Source organism: Orbicella franksi, chromosome 5 (assembly GCF_964199315.1).
Source record: "Orbicella franksi chromosome 5, jaOrbFran1.1, whole genome shotgun sequence".
In the NCBI taxonomy this organism is placed as follows: domain Eukaryota; kingdom Metazoa; phylum Cnidaria; class Anthozoa; order Scleractinia; family Merulinidae; genus Orbicella; species Orbicella franksi.
The window spans coordinates 4,216,270-4,236,999 of record NC_138149.1 but is presented as its reverse complement, the minus strand read 5'-3'; the positions used below and the strand labels follow the sequence as shown (position 1 = coordinate 4,236,999).

At 46.4% G+C, this 20,730-nt stretch overlaps 2 protein-coding genes across 2 annotated transcripts; both read right to left on the bottom strand.

Annotated features, from left to right (window-relative positions):
* LOC145486929 (uncharacterized) lies at window positions 1-18,021 on the bottom strand. Its single transcript, XM_081465636.1, has 11 exons — window positions 17,220-18,021; window positions 15,473-17,114; window positions 13,657-14,338; window positions 11,063-11,892; window positions 7,609-9,676; window positions 5,081-5,592; window positions 4,385-4,801; window positions 3,629-4,006; window positions 2,621-3,502; window positions 797-1,990; window positions 1-97 (listed from the first exon to the last, which is right to left on the bottom strand). Exons 1-11 carry the CDS (start codon window positions 17,788-17,790, stop codon window positions 1-3), a joined length of 9,273 nt encoding a protein of 3,090 aa, XP_081321762.1. The 5' UTR covers window positions 17,791-18,021.
* A 1,331-nt stretch (window positions 18,022-19,352) lies between these two features.
* Window positions 19,353-20,730, bottom strand: LOC145487440 (uncharacterized). Its single transcript, XM_081466214.1, has one exon. It carries the CDS (start codon window positions 20,124-20,126, stop codon window positions 19,353-19,355), a length of 774 nt encoding a protein of 257 aa, XP_081322340.1. The 5' UTR covers window positions 20,127-20,730.

Sequence of the window (20,730 nt, the reverse complement as noted above, 5' to 3'; positions counted from 1 at the left end):
TCAGTTGATTATGCGAAAAGACAACGAGACAATTAGCGATGAAATGTGTGCAGATGTGTATTCAAGTCCAACTCCCCTAAAACCGACATCATAACCACTGCAAATGTACAATTTAAAAACTTAAATAATTGTCGCATTTATCTGAGTCCTTTATACAAAATTCAATACAGTCAAACCTGCCTCACAATCCCCAGATACGGACTACGGGCTATGGTGTCTGCCCTCAATATAGGGTTACGGTCACTGAATGCATCTAAAAAATCTTAACAACATGACTAATCAAACAAATTTACCATTTTAAAAACATGTAGCTAAGATAGGAACGTTAGCGGGCTGATAACTTGAAACCTTGAAGCTAACAAGAACCAGTGTATCAGTTCAAAGTATTGTGCAACATACAGAACCAGTATGATGAACATGATTTTTTCGCGACATACTCTCCATCATCTGTTGAAGCTGAGTTAACTTACGGTGAACAGCTAATACATCATGATGTTCAGGACCGAGCTTTTTCACACGAATGGAAAGGGCACGTTGATGATACTCTTTTGCCTTCTCCAGGTCACCCAGGGTGTGGTGTACTTCCCCCAGGTTATGGTAGGACGTTGCGACATCTAGATGATCAGAACCAAGCTTTTCCAGACGAATGGCAATTGAACGTTCATCATACTCTTTTGCCTTCTCCAGGTCACCCAGGGTGTGGTGTACTTCCCCCAGGTTATTGTAGGACCTTGCGACATCTAGATGATCAGGACCAAGCTTTTCCAGACTAATGGCAAGTGCACGTTCATGATACTCTTTCGCCTTCTCCAGGTCACCCAGGGTGTGCTGTACTTCCCCCAGGTTATTGTAGGGCGTTGCGACATCTAGATGATCAGGACCAAGCTTTTCCAGACCAATGGCAAGTGCACGTTCATGATACTCTTTTGCTTTCTCCAGGTCACCCAGGGTGCGGTGTACTTCCCCCAGGTTATTGTAGGACCTTGCGACATCTAGATGATCAGGACCAAGCTTTTCCAGACCAATGGCAAGTGCACGTTCATGATACTCTTTTGCCTTCTCCAGGTCACCCAGGGTGCGGTGTACTTCCCCCAGGTTATTGTAGGACCTTGCGACATCTAGATGATCAGGACCAAGCTTTTCCAGTTTAATGGCAAGTGCACGTTCATGATACTCTTTTGCCTTCTCCAGGTCACCCAGGGTGCGGTGTACTGAAGCCAGGTTATTGTAGGACCTTGCGACATGTAGATGATCAGGACCAAGCTTTTCAAGACTAATGGCAAGTGCACGTTCATGATACTCTTTTGCCTTCTCCAGGTCACCCAGGATGTGTTGTACTAAAGCCAGGTTATTGTAGGACGTTGCGAGATCTAGATGATCAGGACCAAACTTTTCCAGTTTAATGGCAAGTGCACGTTCATGATACTCTTTTGCCTTCTCCAGGTCACCCAGGGTGCGGTGTACTTCCCCCAGGTTATTGTAGGACCTTGCGACATCTAGATGATCAGGACCAAGCTTTTCCAGTTTAATGGCAAGTGCACGTTCATGATACTCTTTTGCCTTCTCCAGGTCACCCAGGGTGCGGTGTACTTCCCCCAGGTTATTGTAGAACCTTGCGACATGTAGATGATCAGGACCAAGCTTTTCCAGACCAATGGCAAGTGCACGTTCATGATACTCTTTTGCCTTCTCCAGGTCACCCAGGGTGTGGTGTACTTCCCCCAGGTTATTGTAGGACCTTGCGACATCTAGATGATCAGGACCAAGCTTTTCCAGTTTAATGGCAAGTGCACGTTCATGATACTCTTTTGCCTTCTCCAGGTCACCCAGGGTGTGGTGTACTGAAGCCAGGTTATTGTAGCACGCTGCGACATCTAGATGATCAGGACCAAGCTTTTCAAGACTAATGGCAAGTGCACGTTCATGATACTCTTTTGCCTTCTCCAGGTCACCCAGGGTGTGGTGTACTGAAGCCAGGTTATTGTAGGACCTTGCGACATCTAGATGATCAGGACCAAGCTTTTCAAGACTAATGGCAAGTGCACGTTCATGATACTCTTTTGCCTTCTCCAGGTCACCCAGGGTGTGTTGTACTAAAGCCAGGTTATTGTAGGACGTTGCGACATCTAGATGATCAGGACCAAACTTTTCCAGTTTAATGGCAAGTGCACGTTCATGATACTCTTTTGCCTTCTCCAGGTCACCCAGGGTGTGGTGTACTTCCCCCAGGTTATTGTAGGACCTTGCGACATCTAGATGATCAGGACCAAGCTTTTCCAGTTTAATGGCAAGTGCACGTTCATGATACTCTTTTGCCTTCTCCAGGTCACCCAGGGTGTGTTGTACTAAAGCCAGGTTATTGTAGGACGTTGCGACATCTAGATGATCAGGACCAAACTTTTCCAGTTTAATGGCAAGTGCACGTTCATGATACTCTTTTGCCTTCTCCAGGTCACCCAGGGTGCGGTGTACTTCCCCCAGGTTATTGTAGGACGTTGCGACATCTAGATGATCAGGACCAAGCTTTTCCAGTTTAATGGCAAGTGCACGTTCATGATACTCTTTTGCCTTCTCCAGGTCACCCAGGGTGCGGTGTACTTCCCCCAGGTTATTGTAGAACCTTGCGACATGTAGATGATCAGGACCAAGCTTTTCCAGACCAATGGCAAGTGCACGTTCATGATACTCTTTTGCCTTCTCCAGGTCACCCAGGGTGTGGTGTACTTCCCCCAGGTTATTGTAGGACCTTGCGACATCTAGATGATCAGGACCAAGCTTTTCCAGTTTAATGGCAAGTGCACGTTCATGATACTCTTTTGCCTTCTCCAGGTCACCCAGGGTGTGTTGTACTAAAGCCAGGTTATTGTAGGACGTTGCGACATCTAGATGATCAGGACCAAACTTTTCCAGTTTAATGGCAAGTGCACGTTCATGATACTCTTTTGCCTTCTCCAGGTCACCCAGGGTGCGGTGTACTTCCCCCAGGTTATTGTAGGACCTTGCGACATCTAGATGATCAGGACCAAGCTTTTCCAGTTTAATGGCAAGTGCACGTTCATGATACTCTTTTGCCTTCTCCAGGTCACCCAGGGTGCGGTGTACTTCCCCCAGGTTATTGTAGAACCTTGCGACATGTAGATGATCAGGACCAAGCTTTTCCAGACCAATGGCAAGTGCACGTTCATGATACTCTTTTGCCTTCTCCAGGTCACCCAGGGTGTGGTGTACTTCCCCCAGGTTATTGTAGGACCTTGCGACATCTAGATGATCAGGACCAAGCTTTTCCAGTTTAATGGCAAGTGCACGTTCATGATACTCTTTTGCCTTCTCCAGGTCACCCAGGGTGTGGTGTACTGAAGCCAGGTTATTGTAGCACGCTGCGACATCTAGATGATCAGGACCAAGCTTTTCAAGACTAATGGCAAGTGCACGTTCATGATACTCTTTTGCCTTCTCCAGGTCACCCAGGGTGTGGTGTACTTCCCCCAGGTTATTGTAGGACCTTGCGACATCTAGATGATCAGGACCAAGCTTTTCAAGACTAATGACAAGTGCACGTTCATGATACTCTTTTGCCTTCTCCAGGTCACCCAGGGTGTGTTGTACTAAAGCCAGGTTATTGTAGGACGTTGCGACATCTAGATGATCAGGACCAAACTTTTCCAGTTTAATGGCAAGTGCACGTTCATGATACTCTTTTGCCTTCTCCAGGTCACCCAGGGTGTGGTGTACTTCCCCCAGGTTATTGTAGGACGTTGCGACATCTAGATGATCAGGACCAAGCTTTTCCAGTTTAATGGCAAGTGCACGTTCATGATACTCTTTTGCCTTCTCCAGGTCACCCAGGGTGCGGTGTACTTCCCCCAGGTTATTGTAGAACCTTGCGACATGTAGATGATCAGGACCAAGCTTTTCCAGACCAATGGCAAGTGCACGTTCATGATACTCTTTTGCCTTCTCCAGGTCACCCAGGGTGTGGTGTACTTCCCCCAGGTTATTGTAGGACCTTGCGACATCTAGATGATCAGGACCAAGCTTTTCCAGTTTAATGGCAAGTGCACGTTCATGATACTCTTTTGCCTTCTCCAGGTCACCCAGGGTGTGGTGTACTGAAGCCAGGTTATTGTAGCACGCTGCGACATCTAGATGATCAGGACCAAGCTTTTCAAGACTAATGGCAAGTGCACGTTCATGATACTCTTTTGCCTTCTCCAGGTCACCCAGGGTGTGGTGTACTGAAGCCAGGTTATTGTAGGACCTTGCGACATCTAGATGATCAGGACAAAACTTTTCCAGTTTAATGGCAAGTGCACGTTCATGATACTCTTTTGCCTTCTCCAGGTCACCCAGGGTGTGGTGTACTTCCCCCAGGTTATTGTAGGACCTTGCGACATCTAGATGATCAGGACCAAGCTTTTCCAGTTTAATGGCAAGTGCACGTTCATGATACTCTTTTGCCTTCTCCAGGTCACCCAGGGTGTGGTGTACTGAAGCCAGGTTATTGTAGCACACTGCGACATCTAGATGATCAGGACCAAGCTTTTCCAGTTTAATGGCAAGTGCACGTTCATGATACTCTTTTGCCTTCTCCAGGTCACCCAGGGTGCGGTGTACTTCCCCCAGGTTATTGTAGGACCTTGCGACATCTAGATGATCAGGACCAAGCTTTTCCAGTTTAATGGCAAGTGCACGTTCATGATACTCTTTTGCCTTCTCCAGGTCACCCAGGGTGTGGTGTACTGAAGCCAGGTTATTGTAGCACGCTGCGACATCTAGATGATCAGGACCAGGCTTTTCAAGACTAATGGCAAGTGCACGTTCATGATACTCTTTTGCCTTCTCCAGGTCACCCAGGGTGCGGTGTACTTCCCCCAGGTTATTGTAGAACCTTGCGACATGTAGATGATCAGGACCAAGCTTTTCCAGACCAATGGCAAGTGCACGTTCATGATACTCTTTTGCCTTCTCCAGGTCACCCAGGGTGTGGTGTACTTCCCCCAGGTTATTGTAGGACCTTGCGACATCTAGATGATCAGGACCAAGCTTTTCCAGTTTAATGGCAAGTGCACGTTCATGATACTCTTTTGCCTTCTCCAGGTCACCCAGGGTGTGGTGTACTGAAGCCAGGTTATTGTAGCACGCTGCGACATCTAGATGATCAGGACCAAGCTTTTCAAGACTAATGGCAAGTGCACGTTCATGATACTCTTTTGCCTTCTCCAGGTCACCCAGGGTGTGGTGTACTGAAGCCAGGTTATTGTAGGACCTTGCGACATCTAGATGATCAGGACCAAGCTTTTCAAGACTAATGGCAAGTGCACGTTCATGATACTCTTTTGCCTTCTCCAGGTCACCCAGGGTGTGGTGTACTAAAGCCAGGTTATTGTAGGACGTTGCGACATCTAGATGATCAGGACCAAACTTTTCCAGTTTAATGGCAAGTGCACGTTCATGATACTCTTTTGCCTTCTCCAGGTCACCCAGGGTGTGGTGTACTTCCCCCAGGTTATTGTAGGACCTTGCGACATCTAGATGATCAGGACCAAGCTTTTCCAGTTTAATGGCAAGTGCACGTTCATGATACTCTTTTGCCTTCTCCAGGTCACCCAGGGTGTGGTGTACTGAAGCCAGGTTATTGTAGCACACTGCGACATCTAGATGATCAGGACCAAGCTTTTCAAGACTAATGGCAAGTGCACGTTCATGATACTCTTTTGCCTTCTCCAGGTCACCCAGGGTGTGGTGTACTGAAGCCAGGTTATTGTAGGACCTTGCGACATCTAGATGATCAGGACCAAGCTTTTCCAGTTTAATGGCAAGTGCACGTTCATGATACTCTTTTGCCTTCTCCAGGTCACCCAGGGTGTGTTGTACTAAAGCCAGGTAATTGTAGGACGTTGCGACATCTAGATGATCAGGACCAAACTTTTCCAGTTTAATGGCAAGTGCACGTTCATGATACTCTTTTGCCTTCTCCAGGTCACCCAGGGTGTGCTGTACTTCCCCCAGGTTATTGTAGGACGTTGCGACATCTAGATGATCAGGACCAAACTTTTCCAGACTAATGGCAAGTGCACGTTCATGATACTCTTTTGCCTTCTCCAGGTCACCCAGGGTGTGTTGTACTAAAGCCAGGTTATTGTAGGACGTTGCGAGATCTAGATGATCAGGACTAAACTTTTCCAGTTTAATGGCAAGTGCACGTTCATGATACTCTTTTGCCTTCTCCAGGTCACCCAGGGTGCGGTGTACTTCCCCCAGGTTATTGTAGGACCTTGCGACATCTAGATGATCAGGACCAAGCTTTTCCAGTTTAATGGCAAGTGCACGTTCATGATACTCTTTTGCCTTCTCCAGGTCACCCAGGGTGTGCTGTACTTCCCCCAGGTTATTGTAGAACCTTGCGACATGTAGATGATCAGGACCAAGCTTTTCCAGACCAATGGCAAGTGCACGTTCATGATACTCTTTTGCCTTCTCCAGGTCACCCAGGGTGCGGTGTACTTCCCCCAGGTTATTGTAGGACCTTGCGACATCTAGATGATCAGGACCAAGCTTTTCCAGTTTAATGGCAAGTGCACGTTCATGATACTCTTTTGCCTTCTCCAGGTCACCCAGGGTGTGGTGTACTTCCCCCAGGTTATTGTAGCACACTGCGACATCTAGATGATCAGGACCAAGCTTTTCAAGACTAATGGCAAGTGCACGTTCATGATACTCTTTTGCCTTCTCCAGGTCACCCAGGGTGTGGTGTACTGAAGCCAGGTTATTGTAGGACCTTGCGACATCTAGATGATCAGGACCAAGCTTTTCCAGTTTAATGGCAAGTGCACGTTCATGATACTCTTTTGCCTTCTCCAGGTCACCCAGGGTGTGTTGTACTAAAGCCAGGTTATTGTAGGACGTTGCGACATCTAGATGATCAGGACCAAACTTTTCCAGTTTAATGGCAAGTGCACGTTCATGATACTCTTTTGCCTTCTCCAGGTCACCCAGGGTGTGGTGTACTTCCCCCAGGTTATTGTAGGACCTTGCGACATCTAGATGATCAGGACCAAGCTTTTCCAGTTTAATGGCAAGTGCACGTTCATGATACTCTTTTGCCTTCTCCAGGTCACCCAGGGTGCGGTGTACTTCCCCCAGGTTATTGTAGCACACTGCGACATCTAGATGATCAGGACCAAGCTTTTCAAGACTAATGGCAAGTGCACGTTCATGATACTCTTTTGCCTTCTCCAGGTCACCCAGGGTGTGGTGTACTGAAGCCAGGTTATTGTAGGACCTTGCGACATCTAGATGATCAGGACCAAGCTTTTCCAGTTTAATGGCAAGTGCACGTTCATGATACTCTTTTGCCTTCTCCAGGTCACCCAGGGTGTGTTGTACTAAAGCCAGGTAATTGTAGGACGTTGCGACATCTAGATGATCAGGACCAAACTTTTCCAGTTTAATGGCAAGTGCACGTTCATGATACTCTTTTGCCTTCTCCAGGTCACCCAGGGTGTGCTGTACTTCCCCCAGGTTATTGTAGGACGTTGCGACATCTAGATGATCAGGACAAAACTTTTCCAGACTAATGGCAAGTGCACGTTCATGATACTCTTTTGCCTTCTCCAGGTCACCCAGGGTGTGTTGTACTAAAGCCAGGTTATTGTAGGACGTTGCGAGATCTAGATGATCAGGACCAAACTTTTCCAGTTTAATGGCAAGTGCACGTTCATGATACTCTTTTGCCTTCTCCAGGTCACCCAGGGTGCGGTGTACTTCCCCCAGGTTATTGTAGGACGTTGCGACATCTAGATGATCAGGACCAAGCTTTTCCAGTTTAATGGCAAGTGCACGTTCATGATACTCTTTTGCCTTCTCCAGGTCACCCAGGGTGTGCTGTACTTCCCCCAGGTTATTGTAGAACCTTGCGACATGTAGATGATCAGGACCAAGCTTTTCCAGACCAATGGCAAGTGCACGTTCATGATACTCTTTTGCCTTCTCCAGGTCACCCAGGGTGCGGTGTACTTCCCCCAGGTTATTGTAGGACCTTGCGACATCTAGATGATCAGGACCAAGCTTTTCCAGTTTAATGGCAAGTGCACGTTCATGATACTCTTTTGCCTTCTCCAGGTCACCCAGGGTGTGGTGTACTTCCCCCAGGTTATTGTAGGACCTTGCGACATCTAGATGATCAGGACCAAGCTTTTCCAGTTTAATGGCAAGTGCACGTTCATGATACTCTTTTGCCTTCTCCAGGTCACCCAGGGTGCGGTGTACTTCCCCCAGGTTATTGTAGAACCTTGCGACATGTAGATGATCAGGACCAAGCTTTTCCAGACCAATGGCAAGTGCACGTTCATGATACTCTTTTGCCTTCTCCAGGTCACCCACGGTGTGGTGTACTTCCCCCAGGTTATTGTAGGACCTTGCGACATCTAGATGATCAGGACCAAGCTTTTCCAGTTTAATGGCAAGTGCACGTTCATGATACTCTTTTGCCTTCTCCAGGTCACCCAGGGTGTGGTGTACTGAAGCCAGGTTATTGTAGCACGCTGCGACATCTAGATGATCAGGACCAAGCTTTTCAAGACTAATGGCAAGTGCACGTTCATGATACTCTTTTGCCTTCTCCAGGTCACCCAGGGTGTGGTGTACTTCCCCCAGGTTATTGTAGGACCTTGCGACATCTAGATGATCAGGACCAAGCTTTTCCAGTTTAATGGCAAGTGCACGTTCATGATACTCTTTTGCCTTCTCCAGGTCACCCAGGGTGTGGTGTACTTCCCCCAGGTTATTGTAGGACCTTGCGACATCTAGATGATCAGGACCAAGCTTTTCCAGTTTAATGGCAAGTGCACGTTCATGATACTCTTTTGCCTTCTCCAGGTCACCCAGGGTGTGGTGTACTGAAGCCAGGTTATTGTAGCACACTGCGACATCTAGATGATCAGGACCAAGCTTTTCCAGTTTAATGGCAAGTGCACGTTCATGATACTCTTTTGCCTTCTCCAGGTCACCCAGGGTGTGGTGTACTAAAGCCAGGTTATTGTAGGACCTTGCGACATCTAGATGATCAGGACCAAGCTTTTCCAGTTTAATGGCAAGTGCACGTTCATGATACTCTTTTGCCTTCTCCAGGTCACCCAGGGTGTGGTGTACTTCCCCCAGGTTATTGTAGCACGCTGCGACATCTAGATGATCAGGACCAAGCTTTTCAAGACTAATGGCAAGTGCACGTTCATGATACTCTTTTGCCTTCTCCAGGTCACCCAGGGTGCGGTGTACTTCCCCCAGGTTATTGTAGAACCTTGCGACATGTAGATGATCAGGACCAAGCTTTTCCAGACCAATGGCAAGTGCACGTTCATGATACTCTTTTGCCTTCTCCAGGTCACCCAGGGTGTGGTGTACTTCCCCCAGGTTATTGTAGGACCTTGCGACATCTAGATGATCAGGACCAAGCTTTTCCAGTTTAATGGCAAGTGCACGTTCATGATACTCTTTTGCCTTCTCCAGGTCACCCAGGGTGTGGTGTACTGAAGCCAGGTTATTGTAGCACGCTGCGACATCTAGATGATCAGGACCAAGCTTTTCAAGACTAATGGCAAGTGCACGTTCATGATACTCTTTTGCCTTCTCCAGGTCACCCAGGGTGCGGTGTACTTCCCCCAGGTTATTGTAGAACCTTGCGACATGTAGATGATCAGGACCAAGCTTTTCCAGACCAATGGCAAGTGCACGTTCATGATACTCTTTTGCCTTCTCCAGGTCACCCAGGGTGTGGTGTACTGAAGCCAGGTTATTGTAGGACCTTGCGACATCTAGATGATCAGGACCAAGCTTTTCCAGTTTAATGGCAAGTGCACGTTCATGATACTCTTTTGCCTTCTCCAGGTCACCCAGGGTGTGGTGTACTGAAGCCAGGTTATTGTAGCACGCTGCGACATCTAGATGATCAGGACCAAGCTTTTCAAGACTAATGGCAAGTGCACGTTCATGATACTCTTTTGCCTTCTCCAGGTCACCCAGGGTGTGGTGTACTGAAGCCAGGTTATTGTAGCACACTGCGACATCTAGATGATCAGGACCAAGCTTTTCAAGACTAATGGCAAGTGCACGTTCATGATACTCTTTTGCCTTCTCCAGGTCACCCACGGTGTGGTGTACTGAAGCCAGGTTATTGTAGGACCTTGCGACATCTAGATGATCAGGACCAAGCTTTTCCAGTTTAATGGCAAGTGCACGTTCATGATACTCTTTTGCCTTCTCCAGGTCACCCAGGGTGTGGTGTACTGAAGCCAGGTTATTGTAGCACACTGCGACATCTAGATGATCAGGACCAAGCTTTTCAAGACTAATGGCAAGTGCACGTTCATGATACTCTTTTGCCTTCTCCAGGTCACCCAGGGTGTGGTGTACTGAAGCCAGGTTATTGTAGGACCTTGCGACATCTAGATGATCAGGACCAAGCTTTTCCAGTTTAATGGCAAGTGCACGTTCATGATACTCTTTTGCCTTCTCCAGGTCACCCAGGGTGTGTTGTACTAAAGCCAGGTAATTGTAGGACGTTGCGACATCTAGATGATCAGGACCAAACTTTTCAAGACTAATGGCAAGTGCACGTTCATGATACTCTTTTGCCTTCTCCAGGTCACCCAGGGTGTGCTGTACTTCCCCCAGGTTATTGTAGGACGTTGCGACATCTAGATGATCAGGACAAAACTTTTCCAGACTAATGGCAAGTGCACGTTCATGATACTCTTTTGCCTTCTCCAGGTCACCCAGGGTGTGTTGTACTAAAGCCAGGTTATTGTAGGACGTTGCGAGATCTAGATGATCAGGACCAAACTTTTCCAGTTTAATGGCAAGTGCACGTTCATGATACTCTTTTGCCTTCTCCAGGTCACCCAGGGTGCGGTGTACTTCCCCCAGGTTATTGTAGGACGTTGCGACATCTAGATGATCAGGACCAAGCTTTTCCAGTTTAATGGCAAGTGCACGTTCATGATACTCTTTTGCCTTCTCCAGGTCACCCAGGGTGTGCTGTACTTCCCCCAGGTTATTGTAGAACCTTGCGACATGTAGATGATCAGGACCAAGCTTTTCCAGACCAATGGCAAGTGCACGTTCATGATACTCTTTTGCCTTCTCCAGGTCACCCAGGGTGCGGTGTACTTCCCCCAGGTTATTGTAGGACCTTGCGACATCTAGATGATCAGGACCAAGCTTTTCCAGTTTAATGGCAAGTGCACGTTCATGATACTCTTTTGCCTTCTCCAGGTCACCCAGGGTGTGGTGTACTTCCCCCAGGTTATTGTAGGACCTTGCGACATCTAGATGATCAGGACCAAGCTTTTCCAGTTTAATGGCAAGTGCACGTTCATGATACTCTTTTGCCTTCTCCAGGTCACCCAGGGTGCGGTGTACTTCCCCCAGGTTATTGTAGAACCTTGCGACATGTAGATGATCAGGACCAAGCTTTTCCAGACCAATGGCAAGTGCACGTTCATGATACTCTTTTGCCTTCTCCAGGTCACCCAGGGTGTGGTGTACTAAAGCCAGGTTATTGTAGGACCTTGCGACATCTAGATGATCAGGACCAAGCTTTTCCAGTTTAATGGCAAGTGCACGTTCATGATACTCTTTTGCCTTCTCCAGGTCACCCAGGGTGTGGTGTACTGAAGCCAGGTTATTGTAGCACGCTGCGACATCTAGATGATCAGGACCAAGCTTTTCAAGACTAATGGCAAGTGCACGTTCATGATACTCTTTTGCCTTCTCCAGGTCACCCAGGGTGTGGTGTACTGAAGCCAGGTTATTGTAGGACCTTGCGACATCTAGATGATCAGGACCAAGCTTTTCAAGACTAATGGCAAGTGCACGTTCATGATACTCTTTTGCCTTCTCCAGGTCACCCAGGGTGTGTTGTACTAAAGCCAGGTTATTGTAGGACGTTGCGACATCTAGATGATCAGGACCAAGCTTTTCCAGTTTAATGGCAAGTGCACGTTCATGATACTCTTTTGCCTTCTCCAGGTCACCCAGGGTGCGGTGTACTTCCCCCAGGTTATTGTAGAACCTTGCGACATGTAGATGATCAGGACCAAGCTTTTCCAGACCAATGGCAAGTGCACGTTCATGATACTCTTTTGCCTTCTCCAGGTCACCCAGGGTGTGGTGTACTTCCCCCAGGTTATTGTAGGACCTTGCGACATCTAGATGATCAGGACCAAGCTTTTCCAGTTTAATGGCAAGTGCACGTTCATGATACTCTTTTGCCTTCTCCAGGTCACCCAGGGTGTGGTGTACTGAAGCCAGGTTATTGTAGCACGCTGCGACATCTAGATGATCAGGACCAAGCTTTTCAAGACTAATGGCAAGTGCACGTTCATGATACTCTTTTGCCTTCTCCAGGTCACCCAGGGTGTGGTGTACTGAAGCCAGGTTATTGTAGGACCTTGCGACATCTAGATGATCAGGACCAAGCTTTTCAAGACTAATGGCAAGTGCACGTTCATGATACTCTTTTGCCTTCTCCAGGTCACCCAGGGTGTGTTGTACTAAAGCCAGGTTATTGTAGGACGTTGCGACATCTAGATGATCAGGACCAAACTTTTCCAGTTTAATGGCAAGTGCACGTTCATGATACTCTTTTGCCTTCTCCAGGTCACCCAGGGTGTGGTGTACTTCCCCCAGGTTATTGTAGGACCTTGCGACATCTAGATGATCAGGACCAAGCTTTTCCAGTTTAATGGCAAGTGCACGTTCATGATACTCTTTTGCCTTCTCCAGGTCACCCAGGGTGTGGTGTACTGAAGCCAGGTTATTGTAGCACACTGCGACATCTAGATGATCAGGACCAAGCTTTTCAAGACTAATGGCAAGTGCACGTTCATGATACTCTTTTGCCTTCTCCAGGTCACCCAGGGTGTGGTGTACTGAAGCCAGGTTATTGTAGGACCTTGCGACATCTAGATGATAAGGACCAAGCTTTTCCAGTTTAATGGCAAGTGCACGTTCATGATACTCTTTTGCCTTCTCCAGGTCACCCAGGGTGTGTTGTACTAAAGCCAGGTAATTGTAGGACGTTGCGACATCTAGATGATCAGGACCAAACTTTTCCAGTTTAATGGCAAGTGCACGTTCATGATACTCTTTTGCCTTCTCCAGGTCACCCAGGGTGTGCTGTACTTCCCCCAGGTTATTGTAGGACGTTGCGACATCTAGATGATCAGGACAAAACTTTTCCAGACTAATGGCAAGTGCACGTTCATGATACTCTTTTGCCTTCTCCAGGTCACCCAGGGTGTGTTGTACTAAAGCCAGGTTATTGTAGGACGTTGCGAGATCTAGATGATCAGGACCAAACTTTTCCAGTTTAATGGCAAGTGCACGTTCATGATACTCTTTTGCCTTCTCCAGGTCACCCAGGGTGTGCTGTACTTCCCCCAGGTTATTGTAGGACGTTGCGACATCTAGATGATCAGGACAAAACTTTTCCAGACTAATGGCAAGTGCACGTTCATGATACTCTTTTGCCTTCTCCAGGTCACCCAGGGTGTGCTGTACTTCCCCCAGGTTATTGTAGAACCTTGCGACATGTAGATGATCAGGACCAAGCTTTTCCAGACCAATGGCAAGTGCACGTTCATGATACTCTTTTGCCTTCTCCAGGTCACCCAGGGTGCGGTGTACTTCCCCCAGGTTATTGTAGGACCTTGCGACATCTAGATGATCAGGACCAAGCTTTTCCAGTTTAATGGCAAGTGCACGTTCATGATACTCTTTTGCCTTCTCCAGGTCACCCAGGGTGTGGTGTACTTCCCCCAGGTTATTGTAGGACCTTGCGACATCTAGATGATCAGGACCAAGCTTTTCCAGTTTAATGGCAAGTGCACGTTCATGATACTCTTTTGCCTTCTCCAGGTCACCCAGGGTGCGGTGTACTTCCCCCAGGTTATTGTAGAACCTTGCGACATGTAGATGATCAGGACCAAGCTTTTCCAGACCAATGGCAAGTGCACGTTCATGATACTCTTTTGCCTTCTCCAGGTCACCTAGGGTGTGGTGTACTAAAGCCAGGTTATTGTAGGACCTTGCGACATCTAGATGATCAGGACCAAGCTTTTCCAGTTTAATGGCAAGTGCACGTTCATGATACTCTTTTGCCTTCTCCAGGTCACCCAGGGTGTGGTGTACTGAAGCCAGGTTATTGTAGCACGCTGCGACATCTAGATGATCAGGACCAAGCTTTTCAAGACTAATGGCAAGTGCACGTTCATGATACTCTTTTGCCTTCTCCAGGTCACCCAGGGTGTGCTGTACTGAAGCCAGGTTATTGTAGGACCTTGCGACATCTAGATGATCAGGACCAAGCTTTTCAAGACTAATGGCAAGTGCACGTTCATGATACTCTTTTGCCTTCTCCAGGTCACCCAGGGTGTGTTGTACTAAAGCCAGGTTATTGTAGGACGTTGCGACATCTAGATGATCAGGACCAAGCTTTTCCAGTTTAATGGCAAGTGCACGTTCATGATACTCTTTTGCCTTCTCCAGGTCACCCAGGGTGCGGTGTACTTCCCCCAGGTTATTGTAGGACCTTGCGACATCTAGATGATCAGGACCAAGCTTTTCCAGTTTAATGGCAAGTGCACGTTCATGATACTCTTTTGCCTTCTCCAGGTCACCCAGGGTGTGCTGTACTTCCCCCAGGTTATTGTAGCACGCTGCGACATCTAGATGATCAGGACCAAGCTTTTCAAGACTAATGGCAAGTGCACGTTCATGATACTCTTTTGCCTTCTCCAGGTCACCCAGGGTGCGGTGTACTTCCCCCAGGTTATTGTAGGACCTTGCGACATCTAGATGATCAGGACCAAGCTTTTCCAGTTTAATGGCAAGTGCACGTTCATGATACTCTTTTGCCTTCTCCAGGTCACCCAGGGTGTGGTGTACTGAAGCCAGGTTATTGTAGCACGCTGCGACATCTAGATGATCAGGACCAAGCTTTTCAAGACTAATGGCAAGTGCACGTTCATGATACTCTTTTGCCTTCTCCAGGTCACCCAGGGTGTGGTGTACTGAAGCCAGGTTATTGTAGGACCTTGCGACATCTAGATGATCAGGACCAAGCTTTTCCAGTTTAATGGCAAGTGCACGTTCATGATACTCTTTTGCCTTCTCCAGGTCACCCAGGGTGTGTTGTACTAAAGCCAGGTAATTGTAGGACGTTGCGACATCTAGATGATCAGGACCAAACTTTTCCAGTTTAATGGCAAGTGCACGTTCATGATACTCTTTTGCCTTCTCCAGGTCACCCAGGGTGTGCTGTACTTCCCCCAGGTTATTGTAGGACGTTGCGACATCTAGATGATCAGGACCAAACTTTTCCAGACTAATGGCAAGTGCACGTTCATGATACTCTTTTGCCTTCTCCAGGTCACCCAGGGTGTGCTGTACTTCCCCCAGGTTACTGTAGGACGTTGCGACATCTAGATGATCAGGACCAAGCTTTTCCAGACTAATAGCAAGTGCACGTTCATGATACTCTTTTGCCTTCTCCAGGTCACCCAGGGTGCGGTGTACTTCCCCCAGGTTATTGTAGGACGTTGCGACATATATGTGATTATATTCATCAACATGCTGAGCGAATCGTAGTACCAGGCTAAAGTACTTTATTGCTGCGTCGAATACATAATGAGTGAGGCACATTTTTCCAAGTTTTGTAAATGAAGACAGATAATTCTGAACATTTCTTTTACTGCTTTTGGGGTTTTGAGAAATATCTCGTTCACGAAACAAATGTTCAGTTTTTGAAATCAAGGTTCTTAAATGAGGGACAAGGTCCTTGCTGAATTTAAAAGAATCTCGGTCGAACCACCTTATCGATAGATCGTCTTCTACGAACTGGATGAATGATATAACGGCGACATCTACAGTTTGAAGTTGTTGAGTCTTTGGGAAGCCTCTAATCAAAGAATCTATGACATCACTCACTATCTGATGTACTCGAATGTAGGCACCACCTTCCTCATCCTCCCCAAATAATAGCAGCGAGCATCTTTGAATTGTCATAGCAATCATTTCTTTATCTTTAATTTCCTCATCAACATTGAGAATGTATCTGATCACGATGTCTAGACTTAATGGTGTTGTTGCACACACCGAGAGGAGACTGAACGTGTGATGTATCACTTTGTCGGACGTCATTGCCTTTTCAACAGCCAGTCTTGTTGCTTTACTCATGGAGTTTGGATAGCTTGGATTAGTCGTAGCAAGGATTGTCTCAGTAGTACCTCGCTGGCCCTTGCTAAGCTTCTCCAGGTAGTCGTTCCAGCCAAAATAAGACGTTGCCTTGCTCTGCCGAACCTGTCTGACATAGGTGGCGGCGCTTGCCAAGGCAAGAGGCTGGTAGTCCAGTACTTGCGCAACTTCTTTTCCCTTCTCGCTGTCATCTATACCAGAAAGCTGTGCTAATAAACGACTGGCGTCGCGAGGCTTCATACCTTTGCTAACTGAGATGTGTTCGATGAAAGAATTCGTTAAAGGGATAGACGCAGTGTCCTGTGTTGTGATTAACAATTGGCCCCTTAACCACTGCTCATTTCCAGACTCCGGTAAATGAGCATGCACGCGTGACATGCTAGTGACGTTGTCGACCACCAGTAGCCAGGACGTGTAAAGGTCGATTTTTGTGCCAATTAACGTCTTCAGATTAGTGATCTTCTCTTCTGTCGTACGATCCTTGGAGTTAAGGGAGTTTGTAACTGCATATTCTGGGCACTTGAGTCGTCGAGCGAAAGAGACGTACGATTCCAGAAGGGTATCTAGGCTTTCAGCATTCAGTGTCATTACAAATGAAGTAGCACACGGAATTTCTTTACCTTCGTCAAAGAATCGCTTAGCTACCAGGCCGGCGAGTTGAGATTTTCCACTTCCAGGATTCCCGGAGATGTACAGAAGACTTAATTTGTTTTCATTAGTGCTTTTGAGCTGTTTGAGCTGTTGCATAATTTCAGCCACTTCAAAATCGCGACTTGCAACGTCGTGTGAAGGTGTCGGAGGGAGAATACAAAAGGACGAAATTTCTTTGTGTAACTGATCTTCAAGGACCTGCCGTTCTTCTTCTTTTTCTTGAAGTTCCTTTGCTTTCTCTTGAAGTTCGTTTCCTTTTTCTTGCAGTGCGTTACCTTTTTCTTGCAGTTCCTTCCCTTTTTCTTGAAGGTTCTTTTCCTTTTCTTGAAGTTCCTTTCTTAGGTCATCAACCTTTCTCGAGACCCTTCTTAGCTCCTCTATTGGAAAACTTCTCTGATTTCTGATGTCTTGAATTTGCAAGATAGAGAGACCAAGCCCTCGAAATGCAGCATGAACTTTACCAATGGCAATCTGAAAGTCTGAATCCGAGAGGTAACCTTTCGGCATGTGAGCAAACTCTTCATTCCTAAACTGCCTAAGATCATTTACATTTGATTTGATTATTGGATTGAGACCACGGCCGACACAGTCAGAGAAAAGAATGGCGTAAAAAAGCATGGTACAATCCCATTCTGCTCTGTCTCCGTTAATCATGGTAGCTAGGAGTTTGGCATTTCTTCTCTGGTTTCTCGGAGACTCCCCGTTTTTGAAGTCCATTCCATTCTTAGGCTCATCTTTCCATTCACCAAACGTCATCTTGTAGCGATAATCCCATTCTTGCTTGAAGATTGATCGGAGATCCTCAGTTATTATGTCAGTGACAACGTAACAAATTCTGTAGTAGCTCAATTGCTCTTCTGTGAATTCTATTGCAACAGCGGCCATTTTCAGCTTGTGTCACCTTCTGTTTGTCTTCAGCCCTTTGTTGGAAAAGAAACTGTATTATTCGCCAATTAGAACCTTTCTGTGATCGATTGCTAGCTGGAGATTTCAATTACTCTATTTTTTGTACTTTTCCAATTTTCCTTCTCTTTGTTAATTGAAAGACAGTAGTTGGTTCAATAGGCCGATAAATTCTGACATGGAGCCGGGAATAGGAAACTAAAACTAGAGATTTGGAAACCAGTCTGTAGTCTTTAACGAGTAGTAGATAGAAAGCGCGAACGTAAAATATATACTAAGAAAAGTGTGAAAAAACAAAATTATAATAAAAACAATAGAAATGCTTGTGTGCGAGTACAAAATGCTAATGTGAGGTTCAAAATAAAATTGAATATTGTCTTGGTAATTGTTTCGCATTATTGTCAGCATGGTTCGTAATTGCTGTGTGCCAGGATTCCAAAGTTTTTCTAACACGGAAATTTCCCTTGTCAATCACTCGTGCATTGTCAAAGTCGATGGAATGGTCGTTCAACCAAGCATGTGAAGCAATGTTGGAACCTAAGGAGTTTCGGAGTCTCTCCGCCGCTGCCTAGAACAACAAGGCATTCGCACCGTCTTTAAGTCCGACACGACACTTCGGTCACACTTAGTGTGACCAAAGGACACCGTCAACCCGGCTAAACAAGATAGTGTTGTCTACAGGACTCCCTGTGAGTGCGGCAAAGTCTACATCGGGGAAACAGGGAGATCTATGCAGGAGAGGATCAAAGAACACGACAGGGATATATGACTCGCCCGTACCCAGACCTCCGCCGTTTCTGAACACACCCACGAGACCGGCCACTATCCTATCTGGAATGAGGTCAAGTTTATTGATCGAGATCCTCACTGGTACACACGTAGGGTCAAGGAAGCTATTCACATAAGACTTCACCCTAACAACATCAACAGGGATATTGGAATTGAAATTCCTGAAGCATGGATACCCACGATCAAGAAACACAACAACAGGAGAACGATACAACAGCGGACCACTGAGGGAACAGCTACTCGCGGGAACAATGGAACAATAGGAGGATCGAAATGCACCAATCACAGCCGACCTTTGTGATATAAATGATACCGTGCAATCAGTCGACCTCATCGCCTGAAGAAGACTAGCAGTAAGCAGTCAAAACGTCGCGATCTACGTCTCAAGTGACTACATCGTGAGACAAACGATAATACACTTTATTATTGCATCTACCACGATGAATAACAACAACCTTTTCCTCGACAATGTTGGAACCTTTTTTAAAGGTTTTTGTGTTTCTAATATGTTCTTTCTTCCTTGTTTGTAAGCATCTACCAGTCTTGCCGATATAACTCCACGGACAATCGGCGCATGGGATCTTGTACACGACATTTGTTTGTAGTTCCGCGGGTGGTCTTGATTTCGGAGAAACAAATTCTTGTTGTAATTTCTTAAGGGGTCTGCTCGTAGTTTGTATTCCATTGTTTCTTAGAAGTCGCGAGAGAGGTTCAGTTAGGCCTTTGATGTAAGGTAAAACTGCGAAGCCAACGTGTTAGTCAGAAAGATCAGCCCATCCAAAGAACTTTCCTACCAATTCTTCTGGAGATGGTGTGATTGCCGGGGGTGGTTTCTTCTTCAAGATGTTAGATATGACCGATAGTGGGTAGCTGTTCGATTTCAGAGCATCAGTGACGTGGATTAATTCTTTCGCTTTTCCCTCGGGGGTACTTGGGAGATAAGAAGCACGATTCAGGAGAGTGGTGGCAGTACTCAGCTTGTGTTTCATTTCGTGGTGTGAATAAAAATCCAGATATCGGTCTGTGTGAGTAGATTTCCTGTAAACATCCATGGTTATGACGCCGTTGTTCCTGGATACCAGGGTGTCTAAGAAGGGTATCTGTCCATTATTCTCAGGTTCAATGGTAAAGGCTATCTTTGGGTCAATTGAGTTAAGAGTATCATGAAAGAATGCGACAGAATGTTTCTTTATTATAACAAAACTATCGTCGACGTAACGCTTCCAGATTTTTGGAGGTGTCGAGGAGGCAGTGATGGCTGTTTCCTCGATTATCTCCATGCAGAGATTTGCAACAACAGGGCTAACAGGGCTGCTCATTGCGCAACCATGAATCTGTTTGTAGATGGAGTTATTGTAAACGAAGTAATTGTTTGAGAGAGTAAAGTCCAGAAGAGAAACAATATCATCTGTAGTGAGGCTGGTTCTTAGATGTAGGGTTGTATCTTCATTGAGTTTTTTTCTGATGTATTCACAAGCTTTCTTAACTGGGATGGCAGTAAAGAGTGAGACGACATCAAAAGAAACCATGGCTTCGTCATCAGAAATTTCTAGATTGGCGACTTGATCAACAAATTCACTTGAGTTGGAGACAGAGTAGCCGTTACAGTTCTGGATAGGTGCCAGGATGTCGGTGAGAAAGTTGGATGTGTTATAGAGAGCAGAACCAATACAGGAGACGATGGGCCAAAGAGGGTAACCTGGTTTGTGATGTTTCGCGCTTTCTATCTATTACTCGTTAAAGACTACAGACTGGTAGTCGAAAGCTCGTTTTAAACAATTTTTAACCAGAGATCGTTTTTCTATTTTTCCAAATGTCTTATCCTGGTTACCCATCTATTTTTAAAACTAAAGAATTAGAGGGGTATCGAATGGTCTTTGCGAGCATGTGCGAGCGTGCGAGCAGTGCGTTTATTTTTGCGAGCACGAGCAGTGATCAAATTTGTCTTGCGAGCAGCGAGCACTTAAAAAGATACAGATGGCACGTAGCGAGAACCTCGTAAATTTTCCGCTAGCCGGAATTTCTCTTTTATTACGGGGAAACGTTGTTTTGCGCCGATCTGGCTGACACCTCCAAATCAGGGCAATATGCGCAAAAGTAAGCAACATGTTAAGATATAGCCTCTTCCAAACG